The sequence below is a fragment of the Ictidomys tridecemlineatus genome, chromosome 2, assembly GCF_052094955.1.
Source record: "Ictidomys tridecemlineatus isolate mIctTri1 chromosome 2, mIctTri1.hap1, whole genome shotgun sequence".
NCBI classification, from domain to species: Eukaryota; Metazoa; Chordata; class Mammalia; order Rodentia; family Sciuridae; genus Ictidomys; species Ictidomys tridecemlineatus.
Window position 1 is genome coordinate 1779040 of NC_135478.1, and position 24753 is coordinate 1803792.

The 24753-nt window shown below is 55.0% G+C and overlaps 1 protein-coding gene across 1 annotated transcript; it reads left to right on the plus strand.

Moving 5' to 3' along the window:
* Positions 1 to 14207: 14207 nt before the first annotated feature.
* Znf556 (zinc finger protein 556) lies at positions 14208 to 24698 on the plus strand. The gene is made up of 6 exons (XM_078031505.1): positions 14208 to 14319; positions 14660 to 14787; positions 21679 to 21860; positions 21952 to 22043; positions 22425 to 22659; positions 23447 to 24698. Exons 1-6 carry the CDS (start codon positions 14208 to 14210, stop codon positions 24486 to 24488), a joined length of 1791 nt encoding a protein of 596 aa, XP_077887631.1. The 3' UTR covers positions 24489 to 24698.
* The last annotated feature ends 55 nt before the right edge of the window (positions 24699 to 24753 follow it).

Sequence of the window (24753 nt, forward strand, 5' to 3'; positions counted from 1 at the left end):
CTGGCTGCAGGAAGCAGCTGTGGTCTTCCTTTCCCAGGCTCCTGGGTGTGGCCAGACGTCCAGCCCAGTCCTCACTTCCTTGGGGAGGGTTTCTGGGGCTGTGCCCCCCCTCTGTTCTCACCAAGCCGGGGGCACTGCCATGCACCTGGTACATGCCAGGGGTTCTGGGAGGCAGGGACTGCAATACTGGCCTGGTCCAGCACGAATCGGGACCTCTCCAGGTTGCTCCCAAGAGGGCTTCGGGAGGCACCTGGGCGGGAGCGTGGCAGATGGCCTCTCCTGGACAGCCCAAAAGAAACACGGTGTGAGTCACATGCCACTTAAACGTCTCTAGTAGGCAGCCAGGCACCGTGGCACACACCTGCAGTCAGCCACCAGGAGGCTGAGGCAGGAGGAGGGCGGGTTCAAGGCCAGCCTTAGAGAGACCTGTCTCTACGGAGTGCTGCGGAAGTGACTGGGTAGAGCCTCTGGGCTCCATCCCCAGTGCAAAAGGGAAAAGCCACCTGGTGGCCACAGTAAAAGGAAACTAGTGATCCACCACCCACCAACCCTTGACCAGGAGCACAGTGACCTTTAGGCAGGACAATGGAAACTGCAGGGTGAACACCAGTCCCCGCGGGGTCTCCCGCAGATGGCGGGACGAGCAGGGAGCCCAGGGAACCGGGAGGGAGGTGGGCGGTGCGGCCGAGAGCCCTGGGGTGGGCCTGGGCTGGGGTCTGTGCTTCACAAAGACCCCACGGACGCAGCTGTGAGCAGCAGGCCAGCGCCACGCCCAGGGGCGTCTCGCGGGCACCTGTGACCCAGCGCCTGCCCGCTCTGTGACCTCTACGTGGCCACTGGCTGTGGACAGCAGTGACCTTTGCTCTGGCTTTTCCTTGTCCATCGAAGGGTAGCTGGTCACTGTTTCTCATTCTGAAGTGACCTTGAAGTTGTCGCGCTCTCAGGGCACAGATGCTGCTGCCCGGGGACACAGAGGTAATGTGCCAGGGCGCACGGAGTCATGGCTCATCCTGGGGTGGTCCGCAGGGTGACGGATACTCCAGGAGGTCGGTGAGAGGCCACTGGAGACCGCCACAGCTGGCCCATCGAGGAGCGGCCATTCCGCCTGGCAGACAGCACAGGCAGCAGGGCGCCACTGTGCCGGGTGGGGCTGGCGAGGGCACAGGCCTGTCGGGGAGGGATGTGGCAGAATGGGATGAGTGGAGTGTGCCTGTCACAGCCCAGTGTGGCGGGACGCGTCGTCCCACAGGGCAGCCGCCGGCGTGGGCACAGAACATGACGGGACGCTGGCCGTCCCTGCTCCTCTTGCTCTGAGCTCTGGTGGCACTGCAGGCCTCACCCCTGCCTCCTGCCCACCCATGTGCAGTGCTCGAGAGGCCACCAGAGCGTGCAGCCTGGCCCTGGGATGCCCTTTGACCCTGGCCACTCATGCTTCTGGACGGCAGGAGGGGCCTCTGTCCCGCCAACGCTGCCCCTGCTTGCAGCGCCCTCCGTCCCCCAGCTGGCCCTGCCCCGTGCCCACGTCAAGCAAGCGCAAGTGGGAAGGTGCTGTGGATGGCGGTGCTGGAGCCTGGCCCCAAGGGGACGGGGAGGCACTGGCAGATCCCAGGTGACTGGGACGCTGTCCTGGGAAGGGAGCCCAGGTGGATTTACCAAGGGCGAGTCTGGTGGGCAAGCACCCGGCTCAGGCCCCGTGAGGGTGGCCTCCGAGCCTCAGCCCCGCAGGTTCCATCCTCAGCACCACATAAAACTAAATGAGTGAACAAAATAAGGGTATTGTGTCTAACCAAAAAATAAATATTTTTTAAAAAAGAAATAAAGAGAAAGCTTCCTATAGAGATCTGCATTTCTGCAAAAAATGTATTTTGAAAATAATTTTGTAGCATACTTCTAGTCCCTTTTTTTCAAATGAACCAATGATACTTTCTTTGGTCTCCAACATGGCATTTCAGAAAAGAGACAAAACGGCTGTTAACCATCAGTATTTCCAGAACTGACCGGACCGTCTTAAGAGGCCGACTTCTGGAAGGAGGTAGGAGCCAGGACTTCTCGGAGGCATATGCCACGTATCATTTGGTTTACTTGACAATGTCAGCATTTTAAAATGACGTCACCATGATCATTCGACTGCACAGACAGGTAACGTGCCACGGGTCCTTTCTACCACGCAGAGTAGAAGGGTTTTTGTGTGGTTTGTCTTTGAAAGTTAAAGCTGTAGCGGGTTGAAGGGAGGCACAAGTGTACAAATGCGTCTGTTTGGGAATCCGGGGTCACACTCTCCTGAGCTTCCTTCAGCGGCCCCCGCCCCGCCCCGCCTTCTTGCAGCCAGGGTTGGTGCTGACGCTGTCGGGGCCACGCCCAGCAACTCACTCTCCTCCCCATGAAAACCCACTGGGTGGCTGCGGTTCATGACGCAGAGCGCGTGCAGTGGCTTGGCTCTTAGCTTCCACAGTGTCCAGTGTCCTCTGGGGCAGGGGTGAGAGCGGCTTCGTTTTGTTCTTTTCTTTCGGGCTAGGCCTTTCCCAGCAGCATGGCCATTGCAGGCAGTGGACAACAGACCCCCGCGGCGAGCTAGCCCCATCACACAGTAGGACCTTTCCTGGAGGGGCCACTTGTCATTTGACCTGAGTCATTTGTACTGAAGGGTGACGGCCATCATTTATGGGGATGAGGAATGAGGACAGAGGATGGTGTTTTTAGGTTTGTATTTGATGTCTTTTCTCTCTCTTTTTGCTTTGCCCTTCTTGAGGAAATGTCTAAAAAATACTTTAAAAATGCTCAGCGTACTAGAGTTAGCCCACAGAGCCTCTGTATTTATTGATACTCCCGACGGCTCACGCTCCTGCAGGAGCAATATGGCAAACACTGGGAGTGCTTGAGTGGTCCCTTTAGCCCACTCCCCTCAAAAGCCATCAGCTCCTTCTCATGATTTTGTTGCTCAGTTGGTTATTAAGGGTAGAACGTGAGCTTTACAGCTGGTTGGATCAGAACCTCAGGTTATAATCAACCCATTTTCTGCTCAACGAAGGATTGGATTCTCCAAACTTCTAATACTTGGAAAATAGCTTTTGCTAATTTTCCTGATCAGATAGAAAGTCAATATCCTCTTGATAAAATGACTCAATTTGCCTTAGTAACTGCATTTATTTTTCCAAAATCATCGTGCCTGCACAACCAATAGATGGCGCACTAATGTGCTCACTTTTGGCTCAACTGGGGGGAAGCATGTTTTACAGTCAGGCTCACACAGAGCCCGGCGAGCAGGAGCAGAACTCCAGCTCTTGTTTGTGCTTTAAGTCATTTTGCAGTGAGCTAATTAATATTTATTAATTAGTTACAAAGAATATCGAAACTTCAATTATTTGGTGTTCACCATCACAAGAGTTACTCAATTTGTTTCATACCTTGCAAAAGATGCCACATATGTGCCAACAGCCATGTTTTATAGGCCACATACGGGCCCGCACTGATCTCCCAGGGCCTCTAACATCAGGTAATGATAAGATTGATAAATCGGTTGCTGTTTGTCAGCAAATGTCTTTGTATGACTGTGCACAAGCTTTGCATTTCTTACATCATCAAAATGCTTCCAGTTTACATAAAAAACTAATATTACTAGACAGCAAGCTCGTCAACTTGTACGTCCCTGCCCGCAGTGTGTCAGACACTTTCCACCTTTACCATCTGGGTAAATCCCCATGGATTAAAGCCAAATCAGTCATGGCAGATGGACGTAACTCGCCTTCCTCAGTTTGGTAAACAGTGCTGTGTACGTGTAATTGTAGATACTTACTCTAGATCTGTCTTCGCCACAGCCCATGCAAGGAAATGCCCAACGTGTCGTTTCCCACTGCGTAGCTGCCTTTGCAGTTTAGGATGTCCTTGACAGATTAAAACTGGTAACGCACCGGCTTATGCAAGCTCTTCTTTTCAACAGTTTTGCAGAGAGTTTTGTATTGACCATAAACAGGAATTCCTCACAACCCCCAAGGTCAAGCCACTGTGGAACGAGCTCATTTATCCATTAAGCTACAATTTAGAGAACTAAAGAGGGGGAGAGAGGACTGGGACTCCCCAAAACAACCTCAGTCATGCTCTGTTCATTTGGAATTTCCTAAACTGTGACTCAGAGTCACACCGCAGCTGAGCGACGCGTGTCTTCCACAGCAACAGGCCCTTTAGGCCGGGTTTGGTGGAAGGACTTACCGACTGGCCAATGGAGAGGACCAGGTCCAGTGGTCATGTGGGGCAGAGGTCATGCGTGTATTTTCCCAGAGGTGCTGCTTGTCCTATTGGGAACCTGAACGCGCCATCAGGCATGGAGGACCTAGAACCAAGATTCAAACCGCTGAAGGTGGACCCAGAGAAGCCTTCCCCCAGAAGGAAGAGGGGAAGAAGGGTGGCCCCGAGAACCTGAATGAGGAGGCCCCGTCTCGGAGGGACCGAGGAGGCCGACTCCACGGCAGGGGAGAGAGTCCCCAGTGACACGCTCCCTGCAGTGACACACCACTGAGCTGTGGTGAAGGGGCGTCGGGGGACCCAGCCGTGTGGACTGGAGAAGGCACCCAGGATGTACTAATGACTCGGGTACGGCGGGCGGGTTTGCAGACACCACCCGACTCCGTCCGCGAGACAGGGTTTGACCATTCTGCCTGTAGTGCCCAACCACCCTTGGCGGGTCCCACGATAGACATGCTGGCTGTCTAAAAGTGGCATTTGAGGAAAAGACAGACGTTGGGGACTGCTGAGAGCCACAGCTAGTCCGCGTGGCCCCTGGCATTTTGCCAACAGTGTTGGTTGACAGGCGAGGCATGACTATCCGCCTCGGCCGCTACTTTGGAGTTCTCGTGGGGATTCCCGGGGATTCCCGGAGAGTTCCCATTGGTTGGGGAAGTGCAGGAGGAGGAATTTCCAGAGGGGATATTTCCGGTTGCTTGTTCCTGGGGGAGCCGCGTGGCGGTCGGCAGATTTCCCAGGAGCGTGTGTGGAGTGTGCTGGTGGAGTTCAGAAATAAAGCTTGTTCCTGCTTCAGTGGCTCGTGATTTGTCCCAGCCAGACGGCGGCAGGGGACCTAGACCAGCTAATGGCACTGCCCCCAGGGCCTTAAAGCCTCAGATCAGATCAGTTATTAAAAGGGACTTTCTCATAACAACCAGCCACCTCAGCAGAGCGCCTACGAGTACCCACTGTCCCAACTGTTCTGCAGTAGAAATGGGCACCTTTCCTAAGTGGACGAGTTGTGTAAGTCCTTGTCCAATACGACCTAAGTGTCTAGATCAGTGGGTCCACCTTGGACTGGTCTCCTGACATTGACAAAAGGCTGTTGTGCAAGGGCCCTGCCCCGACTCCGGAGGATTTGTCGGCACCATCCTGACCGTCAGCGAAGGTGGCGTTCAGAAAGGTGTCTGGGCCTACGTCTTGCTGACCGGCCTTTACCAGAGTTTGAAAGGAAGGTCCTTGCTCTGGCCTGCGGGCCTGTGTTCAGTCTCCTTAGGTTTTAATCACTGGAGGTGCAAGTTGGAAGGAGAGGTGATAGACACCTTGTGACGTGTGACAAAGGTGATCTGGCTGACACCAGGTGTATAAGGGGAGGGACGCAGACGCTCCTCAGCCCTCTTTTCTCTCATTGCCAGCTGTAGTTTCAGGGTCGAGTCTTCAACACACACACGCCCAGCGAGCGAGACCCACGTGCTCCTGGACCCGTGACGGTGGGAGCTGTTGCCCTGATGTCCTTTGTGGCTTCCACGGTCACAGCTCCGGTGGCCGTATCTCAAAACATTCAACCTGCAGATTTTCTCAATGCTTTGGCTCAGAATTCTTCCAAGGCTCTTCATAGTCAAATAAATATTGATGAAAGGACCGAGACTAAGCCACATGCCTTAGAGGCTACTGTCATAAATACTGGTAATGAGCTTTCAGCTTTGAAATTCAAGGAAACACTTCAATGTCACGCGGAATGTAAGTCTGTGGGTGTTACTGCTGCCGAATACGCGGCTTCCCAACAGGGTCGGAGAAGGTTAACAACCATTCATTGGGTGTTTGGCAAAATATTAATAACAGCTTGGATCTTTTGGAGTTACGTCATCATATTCAAGAAATACAAAAAAGTGAGATTGATTTTTCGGCTCCTACTTCCTTCGCTGATCAGATATTAAAAGAAGTAAACGGCTTTAACCCTGAAACATTCCGAAACCCTCTGCCTGGTCTACCCTTGTCTTGTTCTCTTTGCTGCTGATTCTCTCTTGTCTTGTAATTGGAGGGTGGAGATCCTTCAGAACACGGATTCAGGGACTCGAAACAGTGACCCTCACCTGCTTTTACAAAGAAAGAAGGGGGAACGTGTGGGAGCCACTCTGAACCATCTGCCCCTTCCGTCCTGGAGCGGAGAGGCTCTGACCACCACTGCATCTCCTGGTGACCTGGACATCGCCCTGCCCTGGAAGTTTGAGGATGCGTCTTCAGACAGGCGTTGTCACTCCATGGCCCTTTGGACAGATCACACTCACCTGTCCCTTGTAACCTTGCCCCTTCTGGCCTTTTGAGGATGGTTCCCCCCCCCCAAAAGCCCACTTGTGAACGTGCTGGCTCTCGCCAGCCTCTCCTGACTTTCTCCTGCTCTCCCGTGTGGGGAGCCGGAGGCCGAGGGCGGAGAAGCCGTGCTGAAGCTTGTGTCGAGGTCAAGGGTGTCCGTGTTTTATCTGGTGTCCCTGGAAATCCACACGAGTGACCTTAAGTACAGCTGCCCACGCGGGTTGGGGGCAGCAGCCGCTTCCTCCGTGAGCAGAGTCGCGCTGCACCGAGTACAGCCTTGGAGCCCAGGGTCCAGGAGAGGACAGGGACACGGCTGCTGGGATGCAGAGGTGGGGGCTGCAGGGCCTGCTGCTGCGGCCCAGGGAGCCCTGCCATTAAGGGCACCCCACTCACAGCTTCAGGGGTAGTGTTGAAGGACACGCACGTCTCCGGCTCTGTGGCCAGGGGAGCCCCCAGCCAGGGTGAACATGGCTGAATTTCCACACGTTTCTTCTCCCAGGTCCACTGTGGCTCATGGAGGCCAGTACTGACTGGCCATCAGCCTCAGTCCTGAGCCTTACAGCCAGGGGATGGAGCAAGGACCAGCATCGGGTCCTCCATTGGCCCTTCATGGCCTCCTCCTCCTAACTCCCCTCCATTCCTTCCTTCTGTGCTCAGACCTCAGGTCAGGCCACTTTCGGCCACTTTGTTCCCTCGTGCGGCACTGGCCTCCTCATTCTTTGGTCTCGTGGAGAAGTGCAGCACTGGCCTCCTCATTCTTTGGTCTTGTGGGGAAGCGCCCTGCAGAGACCCCAGGCTTTGGGCTCACCTGGACCCCGGGGCTCCTGCAGGATTGGGATTGCAGGTGGAGACGCCGTCTCCGTTAATTAGAGCGACCACCTCCTCCGTCCTGGTTCAGGAGCCAGGTCATCTCTCTCCAGTGGAGACGTCTCCCAGAGCACCACCAGGCGAGCCTGCTCTTCAAACTGGGAAGCACGGCGCGCGACCGTGGTCCCTGAGTGTGAGGACCCCCAGGACCAAGGGAGCATGCCAGACAGTTCAAGGGCACAGCCAGCTGGAAAATGTCCTCCCTCAAATTAAAAGAGTCATGGAAAATCATCCTCCACTCTGAGAGGCCCAGCCACAGGCCATGGAGGGCAAGGCAGAAGCTACTGACCCCTAGAGGCTCCGGGATCAGGGAGACAGTCCCCCCACAGGCGCCCATTTCTCTCTTTTTTATTATTTTCTGTTTGGAGGGGAGCTTGCTCCTCGATGTCGGGGGATGACCTAACCACAGTTGAGATGAAGGGGGTGCCGGGGGACTGTCTGCACCAACCTGGCCCGATTATCAACGGGGGTAAAACTGGCCTCGGGGAATCATAAATCACAGGGCCACACCTTGGGAGGCTGATTTCACAAAGAACAAAGGGCTAAAATGCCGCAGGCGTGAGTTTAGCTCAAGAACGCAGCTTCCCTGAGCTCCTGCCAGGTCCCCGCTCACCAAGGCTCACGTTCGAACTGCGAATCGTGGGGCCCGCAAGACGTGCCAGGCTCACACAGGATCCATTTGGGACCACGGGGGCAGGCTCACTTGTGCATCCAGATGCCTTTAGACCCACAGTCGACCACACAGCTGTCTTAACAAGTTCCTCCCTAAACTGCAGGACGGACGGGTCGGGAAGGGAATCCTGGAGCGTCTTTACCTGGCCACTCCAGGGCCCCCTCACTCTTTCAGCATCTAAATTAATCTGAGCCAAAAAGTGAACTCTGATCACGTCATGGCTGTGTCATTTTCTAGAACTCCTGTCTTTAAAATTCTGTATATTTTTTTCAGGGCCAAGAACCAAACTCATGCTAGGCGAGGGCTCTGCGACGGCTCAATCCCCAACGCCTGGATTCTATGTTTTTGTGCCCACGGTTTCATGGTGAATCCACATTTGATCCTGTGTGCCTAGATCGATACCTTTTTCTGATCAGTCTTATTTTATCTAACTACAGCTTTTACACTTTGTCTTTGTTCAAAGGCTAATTTTCAAGGATCAGCTCTCAAGTACATTGGGGGAAATGTCACAACAAACACCCACTAGCTCTCTGTCTCCTGTCTGTTTTGGGTACGTGTGTATCACGTGTATCCTGGGTTGTGCCTACATGTATCTGTGTCCATATGTCATGTACATGTATCAAAATTGGCATATAGATACATGAGCGCTCATAAATTAAAATTTAAAAGGGAAATGGATCCAGATATCTTTAAGTTCACATGATTGAAAATGTTCAAATTAAATTAGGTAAACAAATGAGAGTAAAGATGTCTTTAAAATTACTAACTCACAAGGGCTGGGGTTGTGGCTCAGCAGTGGAGCACTTACCTAACCCGGGAGAGGCCCTGGGTTCAGCCCTCAGCTCCACATAAAAATAAATAAATAAATAAAGGTATTGTGTTCATCTACAACTAAAAAAATTTTTTTTAATTGCTAACTTGCAAGTTTTTCTAAGAAGTTGTCAGACAATATTTAATAGAATGTTGATTTCTATAAAATATCTAGAATGTAATATCCATTGCTTCTAGGATTTTTTCCAACAAGGAAGTGATGGCCAATACTGTTAACTACATTTATGATATCTTGGTTTTTACAGTTAAAAATGAATAAGTTAGATTAAACATAAGTCAGATTAACCATAAATCAATCACAAATAAATTTACAAAGTTAAAGTGCGAACTACTGAATACAAAATCAGGTACTTTTCACTTCTTAAATTTCATAAGGTAATATATTCAAACATTATGTGTGTGTTTTCATAAATTGGTGAATGGAAAAATGTTTAAGATTGCTTTCACTGAAAACAAGGAACTAAGAGTTAAGATACTATCAGTTGTGATTTATATGCAGAGAGTTCAAGAGGTTTCATTTGGGCTTCACTTAAAGTACCATAAAAACAAAGTATTTTATCTTATTAAAGTGGAGTAATTTGTCGAATTTCAGAAATTTTGTTAGAATTGTTTCAGAGTGTGGGCTGGGGCTGTGGCTCAGCAGTAGAGCATTTGCCCAGCACAAGCAAGGCCTTGGGTTCGATCCTCAGCACCACATAAAAACAAATAAATAAAGGTGTTGTGTCCAATTACAACTAAAAAATAAATGAATACTAAAAAGATTGTTTCAGAGTGTGAATTAAGAAAAGGGTCAACAGCTGGCAAAGAGATACCAGAGGGTTCTAGGTATGGAAATGTATTTTAATTAGAAAGTAGAAGGGAAAATGTTTCTGGATGAGAAAGTCTTTGTGTGGTTTAGTAAAAAGTCGTAAAATGTCTTAAGTTGCAGAAGGTTTGTGGAGGGTGAATTTCAAAGCGTTTGTATGACTAAATTAGAAGTATATAATTAGCACAGTCAAAATTATTTAAGGCTTTTTCCTAAGGCCAAATAGAAGTACTGACGTAAACCAAAGTTTGATCCTTTGTGGGTTAAATTAATAAAGATTTTTAAAACATTAATTTGCTCCTATCTATCAAGATAATTTCTTGGGTTGGGATTGTGGTTCAGTAGCAGTGCGCTTACCTGGCACATGTGAGGCACTGGGTTCGATTCTCAACACCACAAATAAATAAATAAAGGTCTATCAACAACTAAAACAAATAAATAAAGTTTTTTTTTTAAAGATAATTTCTTGTGTCTGTTAAGTTTTATTCTTTAGAGCAGCTGGCCTTAAAGGAATTAGCGTTTGTACAGCTCGGGTTAAACAACTGTTATTTTAGTTTATTATATTACATTAAAAATTCTGAATTTTTCTTTAAATGCTAAACTCAGTCAATATAAAAACAGCTGTGTAGTTGTGGTGCTTTACTGGTCTCTCTGTACAGTAAACGTGTACATGTCTTGCACGGACACAAGTCTTCATAGTATAAGATTAGAAGAACATTTTCCTAAGCTTATTTTCTTCAAACCAAGGTTTAGTGTAAAAGATTGGGGTTATAAAAACCGTGTTTCTTGGTTCCCAGCTATTGTACAATCTCAACACGGCTTTACTCTTGTCAATTTCTGCGCCTCTGACCTGTACAGGCAGCTGGGCTTAAGGTTGCTCAAGTGAATTTCCAGAAGCACCAAATTAAACACAGACACGCTTTCCCTTTAAACTAGCTTCAGGACGGCTTCTCGGCTCTCGGCCTCAGGGTCTCCAAATGGGAGAGCAGGAGAAAGTCAGGAGAGGCTGAAGAGAGAGAGAGAGAGAGAGAGAGAGAGAGGGGGGGGGACAGGGAGAGAGAGAGAGAGAGGGAGAGAGAGAGAGAGAGGGAGAGAGACAGGGAGAGAGGGGGGGGACAGGGAGAGAGAGAGGAGAGAGGGAGAGAGAGAGAGAGGGAGAGAGAGAGAGACAGGGAGAGAGAGAGAGAGGAGAGAGAGAGAGAGACAAGGAGAGAGAGAGAGAGAGAGAGAGACAGGGAGAGAGAGAGGGAGAGAGAGAGAGACAAGAGAGAGAGAGAGAGAGACAGGGAGAGAGAGAGAGAGGTAGAGAGAGAGACAGGGAGAGAGAGAGAGACAGGGAGAGAGAGAGAGAGGGAGAGAGAGAGAGAGGGAGAGAGAGAGAGAGACAGGGAGAGAGAGGGGGGGACAGGGAGAGAGAGAGGAGAGAGAGAGAGAGACAAGGGGAGAGAGAGAGAGAGACAGGGAGAGAGAGAGAGGAGAGAGAGAGACAAGGAGAGAGAGGGAGAGAGACAGGGAGAGAGAGAGAGGGAGAGAGAGAGAGAGACAAGGAGAGAGAGAGAGACAGGGAGAGAGAGAGAGAGGGAGAGAGAGAGACAGGGAGAGAGAGAGAGACAGGGAGAGAGAGAGAGAGAGAGAGAGAGGGACAGGGAGAGAGAGAGGGAGAGAGAGAGACAGGGAGAGAGAGAGAGAGAGAGACAAGGAGAGAGAGAGAGAGACAGGGAGAGAGAGAGAGGAGAGAGAGAGACAGGGAGAGAGAGAGACAGGGAGAGAGAGAGAGACAGGGAGAGAGAGAGGACAGGGAGAGAGAGAGACAGGGAGAGAGAGAGAGAGAGACAGGGAGAGAGAGAGAGAGAGAGAGAGAGAGAGAGGGAGAGAGAGAGGAGAGAGAGAGAGACAGGGAGAGAGAGAGAGAGGGAGAGAGAGAGGGAGAGAGAGAGAGACAAGGAGAGAGAGAGAGAGAGAGAGAGGGAGAGAGAGAGAGAGGACAGAGAGAGAGAGGAGAGAGACAGGAGAGAGAGAGAGACAGGGAGAGAGAGAGAGAGAGACAGGGAGAGAGAGAGAGAGAGAGGGAGAGAGAGAGAGGGAGACAGGGAGAGAGAGAGAGAGACAGGGAGAGAGAGAGGAGAGGGAGACAGGGAGAGAGAGGGGACAGGGAGAGAGAGGGGGACAGGGAGAGCGAGCACATTTGGAAGTGGGCTCTTATTGGGGGGACCCTTATTGTTAGAAAGTTCCATCCAAAAAAAAGCCAGAAGGGGCAGGGTTACAGGGGAAGGGGAGTGTAATTCAACCCGAGGGGCATCGCCTACATCTGAAGACACACCCTCACTTCCTGGACCAGGACAATGTCCAGGTCACTATGAAATGTAGTGACCAGTCAAAGCCCCCCACTTCAGGATGGAAGGCACAGGTCATTCAGAGTGGGTCCTCACAATCTTATTTGATATTTCCTGGTAAACTTTAACTGTTGTCTGTCAGTGTCCTACAAAAGTTCAACTTTCAATATGACAACTTGGGTTAGTCTGAGGTAATAGGCCATCATCTGTAGACGTCCAGGATGTAGGCTAATTTCCACTCCTAATACCGACCCAATTAAATAATGCTGTAAAATTATAGACATCAAAGTCTTACTTTAAGACTCGTGAAACTGGCTTGCTCGATGTTTAAGACCAAAGCCTAGAGACTAGAGATAAGGAAATAAAAGGGCAAGAGAGAGAAAATGGCCAATGTGTGCCTCTTGCCCTCCGGGTCGGCTTGAACCTGGGCTTTGCAAACTCTGGGCCACATGACCTCCCAACCAGGGGGATCCATGAGACCCTGGAGAACCGAAAGCCAACCAGTGCACATGCTGCCGAGAAGGGGGCCATTGGAGAAGGGAGACATCCCTGATGCTTCCCAGGAAGCCACGTGGTCAGGAAACCTGAGCTGAGAGGCTGCTCACAGTTTCCAAGAGTGATCCCCTGAGGGAACTCAGTGTGACTCCTACAATAGACAGGAACAAGATCAATTTGACACCCAGCAAAACCAGTTCTAACCAAGTGGACCCATACCTGGGCATTTAAGAGACAATGGTCCTATTTTAATAGAACGTAAGACCTACACGTGGGTCAGCTCACAGCCCTGGTGTCCCCAAATCTGGAGGCATTTTTCCTTTGTGAGGCCTGTGTTTCCCCTGCCTACCACTAATTGGAGCAGCCTCTGCACCTTGGTTGACCTTGCTCCTCCCCTTTTTGTTTTTCCTAACATCCAAGGTTTGCCTGTCTTGAGAGGACCTCACACAGCAGACCCAGGACAGCCCTTCAGCCCCTTCCCCTGCTCACGGGGCCAGCAGTGGGGGGATCTCTGTTCACAGTGCAGGTGATTGAAGGCACCCAACAGGTGGCCGGGTCGGTACTGACTGCAAAGTCAGCTGGATCCCGGCGTCTGCTGTCCTGCAGAGTCGGGGGTCCAGATCTCCTACTGCTGAGCAAGGTGGCCTCTGCCTCTTTTTCAGGGAAGAATGTGGCTTCTGTGTCCATCAGGACTGATAAGGTCACCCAACCACAGGACCCAACGGAAGAGCAGAGGTGAGACCCAGCTGATTCCTAAGACGGAGGACTTGCTGGCTTCTCCCTCTTTAACCCTCTAACACTCGTTTTTCTTGTAATGACATTTCCCCCCGGCTTTTTAAAAAATATCTTTTAGTTGTCAATGGAGATTTTTATAAAAATATGTTTTAAGTTGTACATGGACAGAATATCTTTATTTTTAAAAAATTTTTATGTGATGCTGAGGATCGAACCAGTGACTCACACTCGTGAGAGGGACCGCTCTGCCCCCAGCCCCACCCAGCCCCCCATGGCTTTCCTAACTGGGTACCGAGGCTCTTCTGGGTAAGGTGAGCTGTCCAGCCCAGACCCCCACCCAGGACTCGCAGAAGCCACCCTCCTCCTTCACTAGCCACGTGGCTCTCTGAACCCCACCAGGAAGGAGCCACCCGTGAGGGTGTCCAAGTACCTCCTTCTGCACCCCCTCAAGCCACAACTGCCAGCACTGCACAGGGACCTAAAGTCCCTCCCGTCCCCTGCCCTACGCCAGATTTCTGCAGGGGTCTCCTACCCACCCCATCGCAGCAGGAAGCAGCCAGGACTTGGCCCCAGCTCATCACCCCCTCCCAGAGTGCGGAACGAAGGAGATGGACAGTGGGCTCCAGGGACTCCCCTGGTCTACAGTGTTCCCCACACCCTCCTGCTCCACCCTAAATGAACCTGACACCAACCTCCCCCCACCTGGCTCCGCTGAACCCTATGCCACCAGACCCTGTTGGAGCCCGCCACCATTTTCCCCTTGAAAGTCTGCCCCTCTGCTCTGAGTGAAGCTGATCCCTCGAGGCCCGTCTCCTTCCATTTTCTTTTGAATTCTCTTTCACCGGCTTTCGGTTGTGAATCCCCGTCCGAGACTTTCCAGATCCTAAATCCAGCGGCAAGGTGACCTTTCTGTGAGGTTCTCCCTTGTGCAGTATCGATGGCCTCCCACTTTGTGAGCTGGTCCAGCCCGGTGCTCGCACAGCTGCTCCAGCCTCCTGAAGGCACTAGCGGAATGAATCCGGCCACAGAGCCACCATCTCACTTAAGTGGTCAGTTACTTAGGAGGTGACTGTCTCAGAGCCCTCCAAACTCACCCCAAAATGCATGGGTCAATTTCTTCCATCCTACCCCCCAAATAAAAAGATCCCTGCATGGTTCTAGGAGGCGCTGGGCACTGTCACAGATCCCTGCGGGTGATTCCCGATGACCTCCCGCTGCACCCTGAACGACTCGCGCCCTTGTAGCCCTTAGCGTGCCCTCCCCAGGTGAGGCTCAGAGCCACGTCCTGGCCCTCAGGCACCCTCCCGCTGCACCCTGAACGACTCGCGCCCTTGTAACCCTTAGTGTGCCCTCCCCAGGTGAGGCTCAGAGCCACATCCTGGCCCTCAGGCACCGGCGTGAATCCTGAAACCAGTGTGGGCGCCACGCTCCAGAGCCTCCCGCCGCATCGCCCTGAGAGCCCGCTGCCCTTGCCCTTGGGGGCAGCTGGGCAGGCCCCTCTGGTCACTTGCTCTGCGGTGAGTCTTGCGTCAAGCACGCGGGTCCCGCGCCCGAGTGGCCGGGTCTCCTGAGGGTGCGTGGGGAGGGCCGTTCTGCGCACAGTGCCTCCGACGGTCCCTTACCGTGAGGCGGAGGTGAATCGTGTTGCTGACTCTGGGGGTAACACGTGGTGTAGGAAACGGCACGAGGGTGGCCCATTAGCTGGAACCTTCTGGAGTAAGGATCCTGTCGGGATGACCATGGGGGCGGGGAGGGCTCCCGAGTCCTGCCTGGACGGTGCCTCACCGCCGGGCCTTGCTCTGGAGGAGGACGATATCCAGAACCGTAGGGGTCATTTCCTCGCGGCTCTTCATATCACCCGTGGGTGTCCCTGCTCCGTGCGTCCCCGCCCAGTTTGTTGTGTGTGCCACTCGAGGTCACGTCCTGCACGGTCGGAGGCTCTTGCTCGGGAAGTTCCTTCCCTTCTCCTGCTCCCTGCGGCTCCCTACGGTGGCCGTGCCCCCAGGTGGCGGCGGACCCCAGCCATTCCTGCTCCCTGGGTTCTTGTCTCGTGGATTCCAAACGGAAACCGAGTCAGCCTCCCGATGAACCCGTCCCCAGTGGGTGATTTGTGTCATCTCTTCTGTGTGTGTGACGAGTGCCCTTCTGTGTGTAGATCTTAAAGGCCACCTGCCCAAGAAACGCACAACTAAGACGGCGGGCCTTGGAGGAGCACTTGGAGTCAGTCATCCCGGGCCACTGGGGAGATCCCGGGGGACGAGTGGCGGGGCAGGGCTCTGTGGCGTCTTCTCAGACATTTCAGTGACGTGGTGGACGACCCTGTCTCCTGGCGGGGCCGGGTATCCGTGAACCCTGGCCCGTGTTGGCCGCCCTCGCAGCGGGCGGCCCCTTTAAGGGAAGGAAAGTCTCCTGGCTGGCCAGCGCAGGCCGGGGCCAAGTGGTCATCAGCTGCTCTGGTGTCCAGGGCGCTGTGCTCACGATGACCTGGATGTTAGCTGACCGCCTGGGTGGTAGGAGGGCTCTGCTCACCTCCTGACGGTTCCGAGATGGAGTGGGCAGGACGGCGCCGCCGCGTGGGCGCAGAGCAGGGAATGCAGTTCCATCAGGGGGAGAGGGGCGTGGCGCCGGCAGGAAGCCCACGGCTTCGGTGAGAGACACAGGGACGGGCTCCGATGACGGGGTCGGAGGGAGGCCGGGGAGGACGTGAGGGTGGGGTCGCCGCTCGCTCGTCACAGTGCCCCTGATGTGAGGGGCAGCTGCAGCGGGCGCGTCTGGAGGCTCCGTGGGCCCGTGACCCCAGCAGAGTGCCCGGCCCTCAGGGCTGGGTGGGGACAGCTGCAGCTCTGGCAGGGCTCCAGCCCGAGGTCCAGCATGTCAGTCCCAGGAGGCCGCCAAGCCCGGCGTGAGAGAGGGCGGTGCTGGGTGCCTGGTAAAGAGCCGGGCGTCGTGGGGGGGAAGGAGCCCTGAGCCTTGGTGACTGTGAGTCGCCCCAAGCCCCGGGAGGGGGGAGCCGGGGAGCCTGGTGTTGGGTTCCTTCAGCCGACGGGCCCTGGACTGGCAAGAAACCTGCACTTAAGTGACTACCACGATCAGAGGACCCCACGACGTCTGCCCTGGGGACAGGCCTGCCGCGGTGTCCCCTTGATCACCTATGTCCACAGGCATCTCAGACACAGAGCCGTCTTTCCTGCCTTCAGGCTGAAGTGACCCTGGAGCCGGGATCCTAGGCACAGCTGCGTGACCTGGGTTTGCGCTCAGGGGGCCGAAGCCCAGTGTCCCCTGCACTCTGCCTGCTGAAGGCTGGCTGGCCGCAGAGCCGGTCATTGTCCTGGGGTCCCCCAGCTGTGCCGTGGTCAAGGACTCCAGACGTTGAGCCGTGTCCAGGAGGCAGCTGGCCAGTGTGTCCTCATATGCTACAAAGTCCAGGCGATTGGGCCGACCTGCTCACGGGTGGGGACCTTCCCGACCCCTCCCTTGACCCCAAGTCCGGCCGGAGGGCCCCGGGTTGCGCCCATCTAAGGACCATCTTCCCTTCAGAAGGGAGACCCTGGGGGCCCCAGGGCCTGGGCAGCCTCCCCTGGACACGCTGCGTGGGAAGTGTCCAGTCAAGGAGATGGCCAATCAGGAGCTGGGGTGCTCTTGGGACGCCCTGCAGGGGCTGGGGCGTGTCTGGGGTGTGGCCGTCCAATGGGGTCAGCATCGCAGTCCAGCCAGGCCTCTGGGCGGGTCTCAGTGGCCTCCAGCCCCAGATGCAGTGCGCTGCCTGGCGCTGCCCAGGACCCCCAGAGCGCGTGAGCCGGAGCTGCAGGATGGTGAGTGTGGGTGGGTGCTGCCCAGTGCTGGCCTTGGGAGGGTCCCGTCCTCTCCCTCTGGAGAGCCCAGCAGGGTGGGCATGGGGTGCCCCGGGACCCTGAGCAGCCTCTGCCCCTGCTCGGCCCGGACGCTGCGGGAAGTTCTTCCCCCAGGTTTTAGTTTCTGGGGGACACACTGACCGCGGGGGGATGGGGTCACGGAGAGGCCAGAGGTGACCCTCCCCTGTCGCCCGGAGTCCCACAGACAGGCCAGGGGGAGAGCCAGACCCCAACCTGCCAAGCAAAATGCAGAGACCAGGCCGGGACGCGAGCCAGTGTCCCTGGGAGGTGGCTGGGGACATTTGGGAACAGGTGGTCAGGGCGGATGCCCCACGTGGTCGGATGGCCTGACGTGACCCTGGAGTCCAGCGAGTGGGAGACCGGCTGGCCCTGCCCTCCTGCCTGGGTCTCCTTCACCACGTGGTCTGGTTGCTCGACTCTAATGAGGGGAGTGGGAGGTGGGGGGTCTCTAGAGAAAGGAAGGGGGCCTTGCTGAAACCCGGCTGGTGGGCATTCCACTGGGCGGTCTGGGCCGGGTTTTCCCTGCTGCCCTCTGGAGTGCGTCAGCTCACATCTGTCGCTGTCCTCCTCCTGCCAGGGAGGGCTTGGTGTGTAAACGGTGGCGTCTGTGACAGGGGTGGCCCAGGCTCGTGTCCTGTGTGGCCTTAGAGGTTAACCATCATTCTTAGGCTATGGAACCAGGGCCACCTAGGAACGTGGACATGTGGTGGCTTCTGTGGAGACAATTGCGTCCCGTGTTCTCTCTGAACTGTAAAGTGCGTCCAGGTCTGTTCCGTCCTCGGTACAGAAACCAGGGGCTTGAGTGATCTGGGTTCTTTAAACTCCGCATTTTGCTTCATTAAAATGTCCACATGCGCCAACAAAGACACGTGAGCAGCCCGTCCAGAAATACAGAGCTCCACGGAGTCCAGCGGAGGGTGGCCTGCCCACCCCGGGAGCAGGGTCTGCAAGCTGAGGCCATCCTCAGCCTCCCAGGGGCGGGCGTGAAGGTGGCTGTCCCTGGGCGCCCCTCCTCCCGCGGGAATCCCTGCCTGCTCACACCTCTGCGGGGCAGTAGTGACCGTGTCCTCTGCCTTCTTGTGCCTTATCCTCATCTCCGTCCCCACCTGCTGCACCATCCTCCCTGATGGCCATCCTCCCTGGTCCTCTTCTGTGGCCTCTAACTCCGCCCGAGCAGGTGAGGTCTGCCCTCTCACACGGCACCCGCCCTCGGTCCCCTGGGAACGCGGCTGGCTGGACTTGAGATCCGCCTGATCCACGCGCACCGCACCCCTGCTCCCCTCAGACCCTCCACCTCCCACGACCTGGCCACAGCCATGTGCAGACCTGCTCCCGAGCCCCGAGACCAGGGTGATGGAGGTCACAGAGGCCCGCTGGGCTGGATCAGGCCACTGCTCGGCTCAGAACTCCGCCTGACCTCCATGTCACTCAGCGCCACAGCCAGCAGACAAGCCCCCTCCCCTCCTGTCACCTCCCCTCCCGCCCCCTGGCGCCAGCCCCCGGCTGGGCCTAAGGGTCTACTGCTCACCCCTCCACAGAGCCCAGGCTGGGGCTCCTCACGCTCCTGATAATTCTTTCCTTTTCCTGTTCATTTATTTCGCTTTTGTTCTATATTTTGTAAATTAAAGTAGGCATCTTTCTGGAATCTGGTGCTCTTCCTGATCTAGAGGGATCTATTTTGAAATTCAATCATAAAATGGGGTGCTTGGGGTGCAGTAAAGAATTAGCCCAGGGCCAGGGCCGGGGCTCAGTGCAGAGCGCTTGCCCAGCATGTGTGGGGCACTGGATTTGAGCCTCAGCACCCACCGCATACAAATAAGTAAATAAAAAATTAAGGTATTGTGTCCATCCATATACAACTAAAAAATGATTAAAAAAACATTTGTCGGGCTGGAGATGTGGCTCAACTGGTAGCGCAGTCACCTGGCGTGCGTGTGGCCCGGGTTCGATCCTCAGCACCACATACCAACAAAGATGTTGTGTCTGCCGAGAACTAAAAATAAATATTAAAAATTAAAAAAAAAAACATTTGTCGATTGACCTTTATTCATTTATTTATTTATATAGATAGGGTGCCGAGACTCGAACCCAGTGCCTCGCGCATGCCAGGCAAGTGCGCTACTGCCGAGCCATAACCCAGCCCTAAAAAAATGTTTTTAAAAAAGAATTGATCTTACCCAAAAGACAGGTCTGAGCTTTGCCGCTGGCTCCGGGAGGGGGGCAGAAATGACAGACCCTAATACGCAGGGCGAGGAGAAACCGGGTGTAACTGCAAAAGCGCCTTGTGGTCCCACCCAGAGCCTGCCAGGGAGAGCCCCAAGTGTTCACACCCGTTATTTTAAAAGGACCACAAACGACAAGGCGGCCCATGGAAAGCCTGCTTTTCCACGACAGGCCGGTGAGAAGCCCCCACGGGCTCACCAACGCCACCAAGACGCCCCGCCCCCGGGTTGTGTGTGGACAGCTTTGTGTCACCGTGACCAAAATAGTTGAGTAGAACAAGCCAGAGGACAAGTTTATTCCGGGCCACAGCTTCAGGCTCCGTCCTGACTGCGCGCGCCTCTCTCTGGGCTTGGCTGAGGCAGAGCCACTGTGCAGGGAGAGCAGGAGGGACGCCCGGCTCTGCCGCTGGGGACAGCGGATCCAGGACAGGATCTCGTCCCAGGTCACGCCCCCAGCGCCCTCTTCCTCCAGCCAGGCCCCCCTGCCCCTAGTGACCACTCAGAACTGCATTCGAATCCCCATGAATCAGCCCACAGCTCTCATGACCTAACAATGTCACCTCTGAAACTTCCTGCATCATCATCTGACTCAGGGGCTTCCGAGGGGACAACCTAAGTAGTGTCACCTCCACGTGGAAGCCACCTCCGACCCCTGCTTCCGGGAAGTCCCACTGCCTTCCTCCCCTTCGGAGTCCTGGTCCCCTCAGGACACAGTGCTCCTGGGAGGGACCCCTCACGGAGGGTCAGCAGAGCTGGGCAGGCAGTGGCTGTGGGCGTCTGGTCCTCAGGTCCTCCTCCTGCCCGGCTCTGCCTTCCAACACGGTCTCTGTGCAGACAGAGGGAGCGAGGCCGGGGAGCAAGTCACTGTGGTAAGCAATACACAGACAGCAGAGTCGGCATCTCTCGGGGCTGGGGATGTGGCCCAGCGCCCACCCTGGCCTTGCACACATGAGGCCCTGGGTTTGATCCTCAGCACCACAGAGAAATAGATAAACAGAATAAAGACACGGTGGGCTGGCAGGTGGCTCAGAGGTAGCGCACTCGCCTGGCATGCACGGGGCGCTGGGTTCAAGTCTCAGCACCACATACAAATAAAATAAAGATGTCGTGTCCACAAAAACTGAAAAATAAATATTGAAAAATTCTCTCTCTCGGGGCTGGGGATGTGGCTCAAGCGGTAGCGCGCTCGCCTGGCAAGCATGCGGCCCGGGTTCGATCCTCAGCACCACATACCAACAAAGATGTTGTGTCCGCCGAGAACTAAGAAATAAATATTAAAAAAATTCTCTCTCTGTCCTCTCTCATTCTCTCTTTAAAAAAAAAAAAAGAAAAGAAAAATTCTCTTTCTCTCTCTCTCTCTCTCTCTCTTTAAAAAAAAAAGACATTGTGTCCATCTATAACTAAAAAAAATGTTTGAAAAAATTAGCATTTCTCTCAGCTGGGCAGGTGGCGCACGCCTGTAATCCCAGGAGGGTTGGTGGGTGGTGGCTGTTCAGCAGGAGGCCCACGTCCCCTCTGCAGAGGGCCTGTGACCTGTGACACGCCAGTCGGGTCACGCACATTTTCATATTGAACTTTTTAGTAGTAAAAAAGAAAGAATGGAAGGGCCACAGCATGCAGAGACGCAGAGAGACGCCTCTGTGTGAGAGACGTGCTCAGAACTGTGGAGGGACACGCAGGGACATGACAAGCTGCAGGGAAGAGCAAGTCCTGCCACTGCAGCGCGAGGGTCTTGCAGGAAGGGCAGACAGACCGCCGGCTGGAAGGCCTACAGGACGGGGCTCCCGGGACCGGTGCGCGGGGGGCGTGGGTAAGGGGCGCGGACCTCCGCTCGGGGTGGATGTTCCCCACCCGTGGGGACTGTGAGGGACACCGCGTGCTCGGAACACCCCAGCTGTAGGCTCGGGCATTGTACCCCCAGCTGTGGCCGAGTGTCACACCCGACTGCCACCTCAATGTGTGCCACATTTATTTCTAAAAAAAGAAGAGCCAGCCTGTGCGTGGGGGGAGCAGGGCAGGCCTTAGGCCTGAGCTCCGGAGGCTCGGGCAGGAGGACGGCCAGCTGAGGTCATGCGCAAACCTAGAGAGACCCTGCCTCAAAACTCAAAGACGGACGCTTTCATTTTGGTAAAGCCCCTGGGTGCAACCCTCAGGCCTGGGGTAGCTGACTGCGGCTGGGAGGGCCACTCAGTGGCGGGACTGTCCTCCCCTGTGAGGCGCCTGGTCCCCAGCAGGGCCTTCGGGGGAGGAGTGGGAAAGGAGGAGCCGGTCCCCAGGGCGGAGCCCCTCGGTGCACATCGATGGTCTGTCCTAGGACCCAGTGGCCTTTGAGGACGTGGTCGTGGACTTCTCCCCCGAGGAGTGGGCCCTGCTGGACGGTGGTCAGAGGGACCTCTACAGGGACGTGATGCTGGAGACCTTCAGGCACCTGGCCTCCGTGGGTGAGGGCGGCTTCTTCACCCGCCACCTACCTAAGCCCCTTCCAAAGCGTGGAAAGTAGGTGGGGAAGACCCTGGGAAGGAGGCTGTCACGGCCATCGGGACGGCGCCGAGGTCACACTGACTCGTGATGGCTTTCGGGCCGTCAGTGTGGGCTCCCGCTCACGGGCCCGGGGGAGGCTGGTGTGGCTGCGTGGTCCTCAGCCCGTGGGCGGGAGCGTGTTGGAGGACGGGGTCCAGGGTCAGGAGAGCTGGGTCCTCGCAGGAGCACGCCGGCCTCAGGGACAGGCTGGCGCCCACCGAGCGGTTTCCTGGGAGAGCAGACCTGGCCCTGGGCTCTCCCCACCGCTTCCCGTCCCCTCCTTTGCCACAGTTGACACGCGGGGAGGGCCTCACCCAAAGCTGGCCAGAGGGAGCCACCTAACGTGGCAGCCCAGCCTCCAGCCTCCAGAACCACGAGCCCAGACAGACCTCTTTCAGCATGTCCGGGTCTCAGGTGTCCTGTCGGAGCAACAGAAGGCTGACGGAGGCCACAGGCAGGTCTCCGCCGTGGTCCTTGTGGTGGTTCTGTGCACGACAGGGGCCTGCGTTCTGGTCCCGGGGCCCGTCACGGTGGAATGAGGAGACGGCGAGCTCCTGCCTGGGCCGGGCCTCAGCGCCGCCCTCCTGTCTGTCCCTGGCTGGGTTTCAGATGACGGCAGCCCGCGCAGGGGGCCCGCCCGGCCAGGAGCCTCGTTGTCCAACAAGCAGAAGATCGCCAGGTTCAAAAGGAACGACACCTGGGCTTCCCTCTTGGGAGAGACTTGGGGACAGCACAGCATCGAAAAGAGGGACAACAAACAGGGGCGACATCTGAGGTGAGTGTCACTTAGTGGACTCTCAGTGCGTAAGGAGGAAAGTTGGCACACACAGGGGTGGGGCGGGGGCGGGGGCAGAGGCCCCCCTGGCCGGTGCCAGGCCCTGGGTTCCATCCTCAGCACCACGTAAGAATAAAAAATAAAGGTATCGTGTTCACCTACAACTGAGAAATTAAAAAAAAGAACTAAAAAAACCCCAAAAAGAGTGTAAAGCCAGGCCTGGGTACAGTGGTGACAGCCTGAAATCCCAGCGCTCAGGGCCCTGATGCAGGAGGACGGCAATGTCAAGGTGGAACTCAGCAAAATGGTGGGTGGGCTGGGAGGTGGTTAAGCACCCCTGGGTTCAACGTCAGGAAGAGGGGAGGGAAAGAAGGGGGAGGGAGGAGGCGGATCAAGCTGGATCCAAATGTACTCAAAGAGAAGTTTCCAGAAGTTCTCTGAATATGACTGGAGCATGGAGTGTCTGAAAGATGATGCGGTTGGAAGCCACCCCTCAGGGTCCCCAGACATCACTATTTCTGTCGTCACGGTCCAGGGCTGAACCCTCTTCCTGAGCCTCCGGTTCAGAACAGGGCAGAACACCTGCACTCACATGGAGGCGGGTGTGACCGCAGTGTGAGTGACCACGGGGCTGGGCGGGCGCGGCTCAGGGTAGGCACTGGCCTCGCCTGTGGGAGGAACCGGGTTCCGTCCTCTGCACCACATAAAAAATCAAAAGTAAGAAACATATAAAAAATTTAAAAAATGAATCGCTCATAGTCGTCAACCTGCTCCCTGTTTTTAACAGAATTCACTCGCTGAAGCGACTTTGTGCACGGGGTCAAAGGAAGGAGGGTGGCGGCTCCTCCTGCCAGACGCCCAGGAAACGCGCCCGGGCAGCTAGGCGCTACGAGTGCGGCGAGTGCAGGAAGGTCTTCACCCACTCGTCCTCCCTCCAGAGGCACCGGAGAATCCACACGGGGCAGAAGCTGCACAGGTGTGACCAGTGCGGCAAGGCCTTCAGCCGCCCCTCGTACCTGCGGACGCACGTCAAGACCCACAGCGGGGAGAAGCCCTATGCGTGCAGGTTCTGTGGGAAGACCTTCCTCCGTTCCTACTCTCTCACCGAGCACATCAGGACCCACACCGGGGAGAAGCCCTTCGAGTGTGAGCAGTGTGGGAAACCCTTCAGCTGCCCCAAGTCCTTCCGCGTCCACGTGATGATGCACAAGGGAGGGAAGCCCTTCGAGTGTGAGCAGTGTGGGAAGGCCTACAGCTGCCCCAAGTCCTTCCGCGTGCACATGATCATGCACACCGGGGAGAAACCCTACGAGTGCAAGCAGTGTGGGAAGTCCTACTGCTGGCTCACGTCCTTTCAGAGACACGTGAGAATTCACAACGGAGAAAAACCCTACAAATGTGAAAAGTGTGGGAAAGCCTTCGGTTGGCCTTCATCCCTGCACAAACACGTCAGGATGCACACGAAAAAGAAGTCAGTGAGTGCCGGCAGGACGGGAGCCCCTTCGGGGGGCTCCTGTCCCTCCACCAGTGTGATCATGCAGAACGGAAAGCGACTCTACAGATGTGACAAGTGTGGGAAAGCTCTGGGCTGGGCCTCTTCCTTGCGCAGACACCTGAGGAAGCACGCTGCAGAGAGCGCGGCGAGTGTGAGCGTGAGTGTGAGCAGCGCAGAAAAGCCCCCCAGGGGCCCTCAGCCTTCCGAAAACGCAGCGCAGCTGGAAGAGAAGCCCTACAGATGTGAAAAATGTGGGAAAGGTTTCAGTTGTGCCAAATCCTTCCAAGGTCACATGAGAAGTCGCCATGGAAAGAAACCCTATAAATGTAAGTAGTACGTAAAAAACAAAAACAAAAACCAAAAAAACCTGTGCAAATTAAGTCATCTATAAAGGTCCAGAAAATTTACCCCAGGAGAGAAATCTTATTGATAAATAGGGCCTCGCCTTGGCCAATACCTCATCCTAAAAGTGAAACCCTATCAAATGGATTTCCAGTTTTCCTGCAAATAAACACTGGGGTGAGACTTCTCTAAGTGCTCTTTCATTTATAGAACATAAAATCTCAATAGAGTAGTTTTTCCTATAAATTCAGTTGCTT

Excerpts from the sequence above, each read along its gene's own strand:
- Znf556 (XM_078031505.1), top strand. The coding sequence starts at position 14,208 with ATGGCCTCCCACTTTGTGAGCTGGTCCAGCCCGGTGCTCGCACAGCTG. Across the intron at positions 14,320-14,659 it reads GCCACCATCTCACTTAAGTG|GCACCGGCGTGAATCCTGAA; the intron begins GTCAGTTACTTA and ends CCTGGCCCTCAG. Across the intron at positions 22,044-22,424 it reads GTTGGAGGACGGGGTCCAGG|GAGACGGCGAGCTCCTGCCT; the intron begins GTCAGGAGAGCT and ends CGGTGGAATGAG.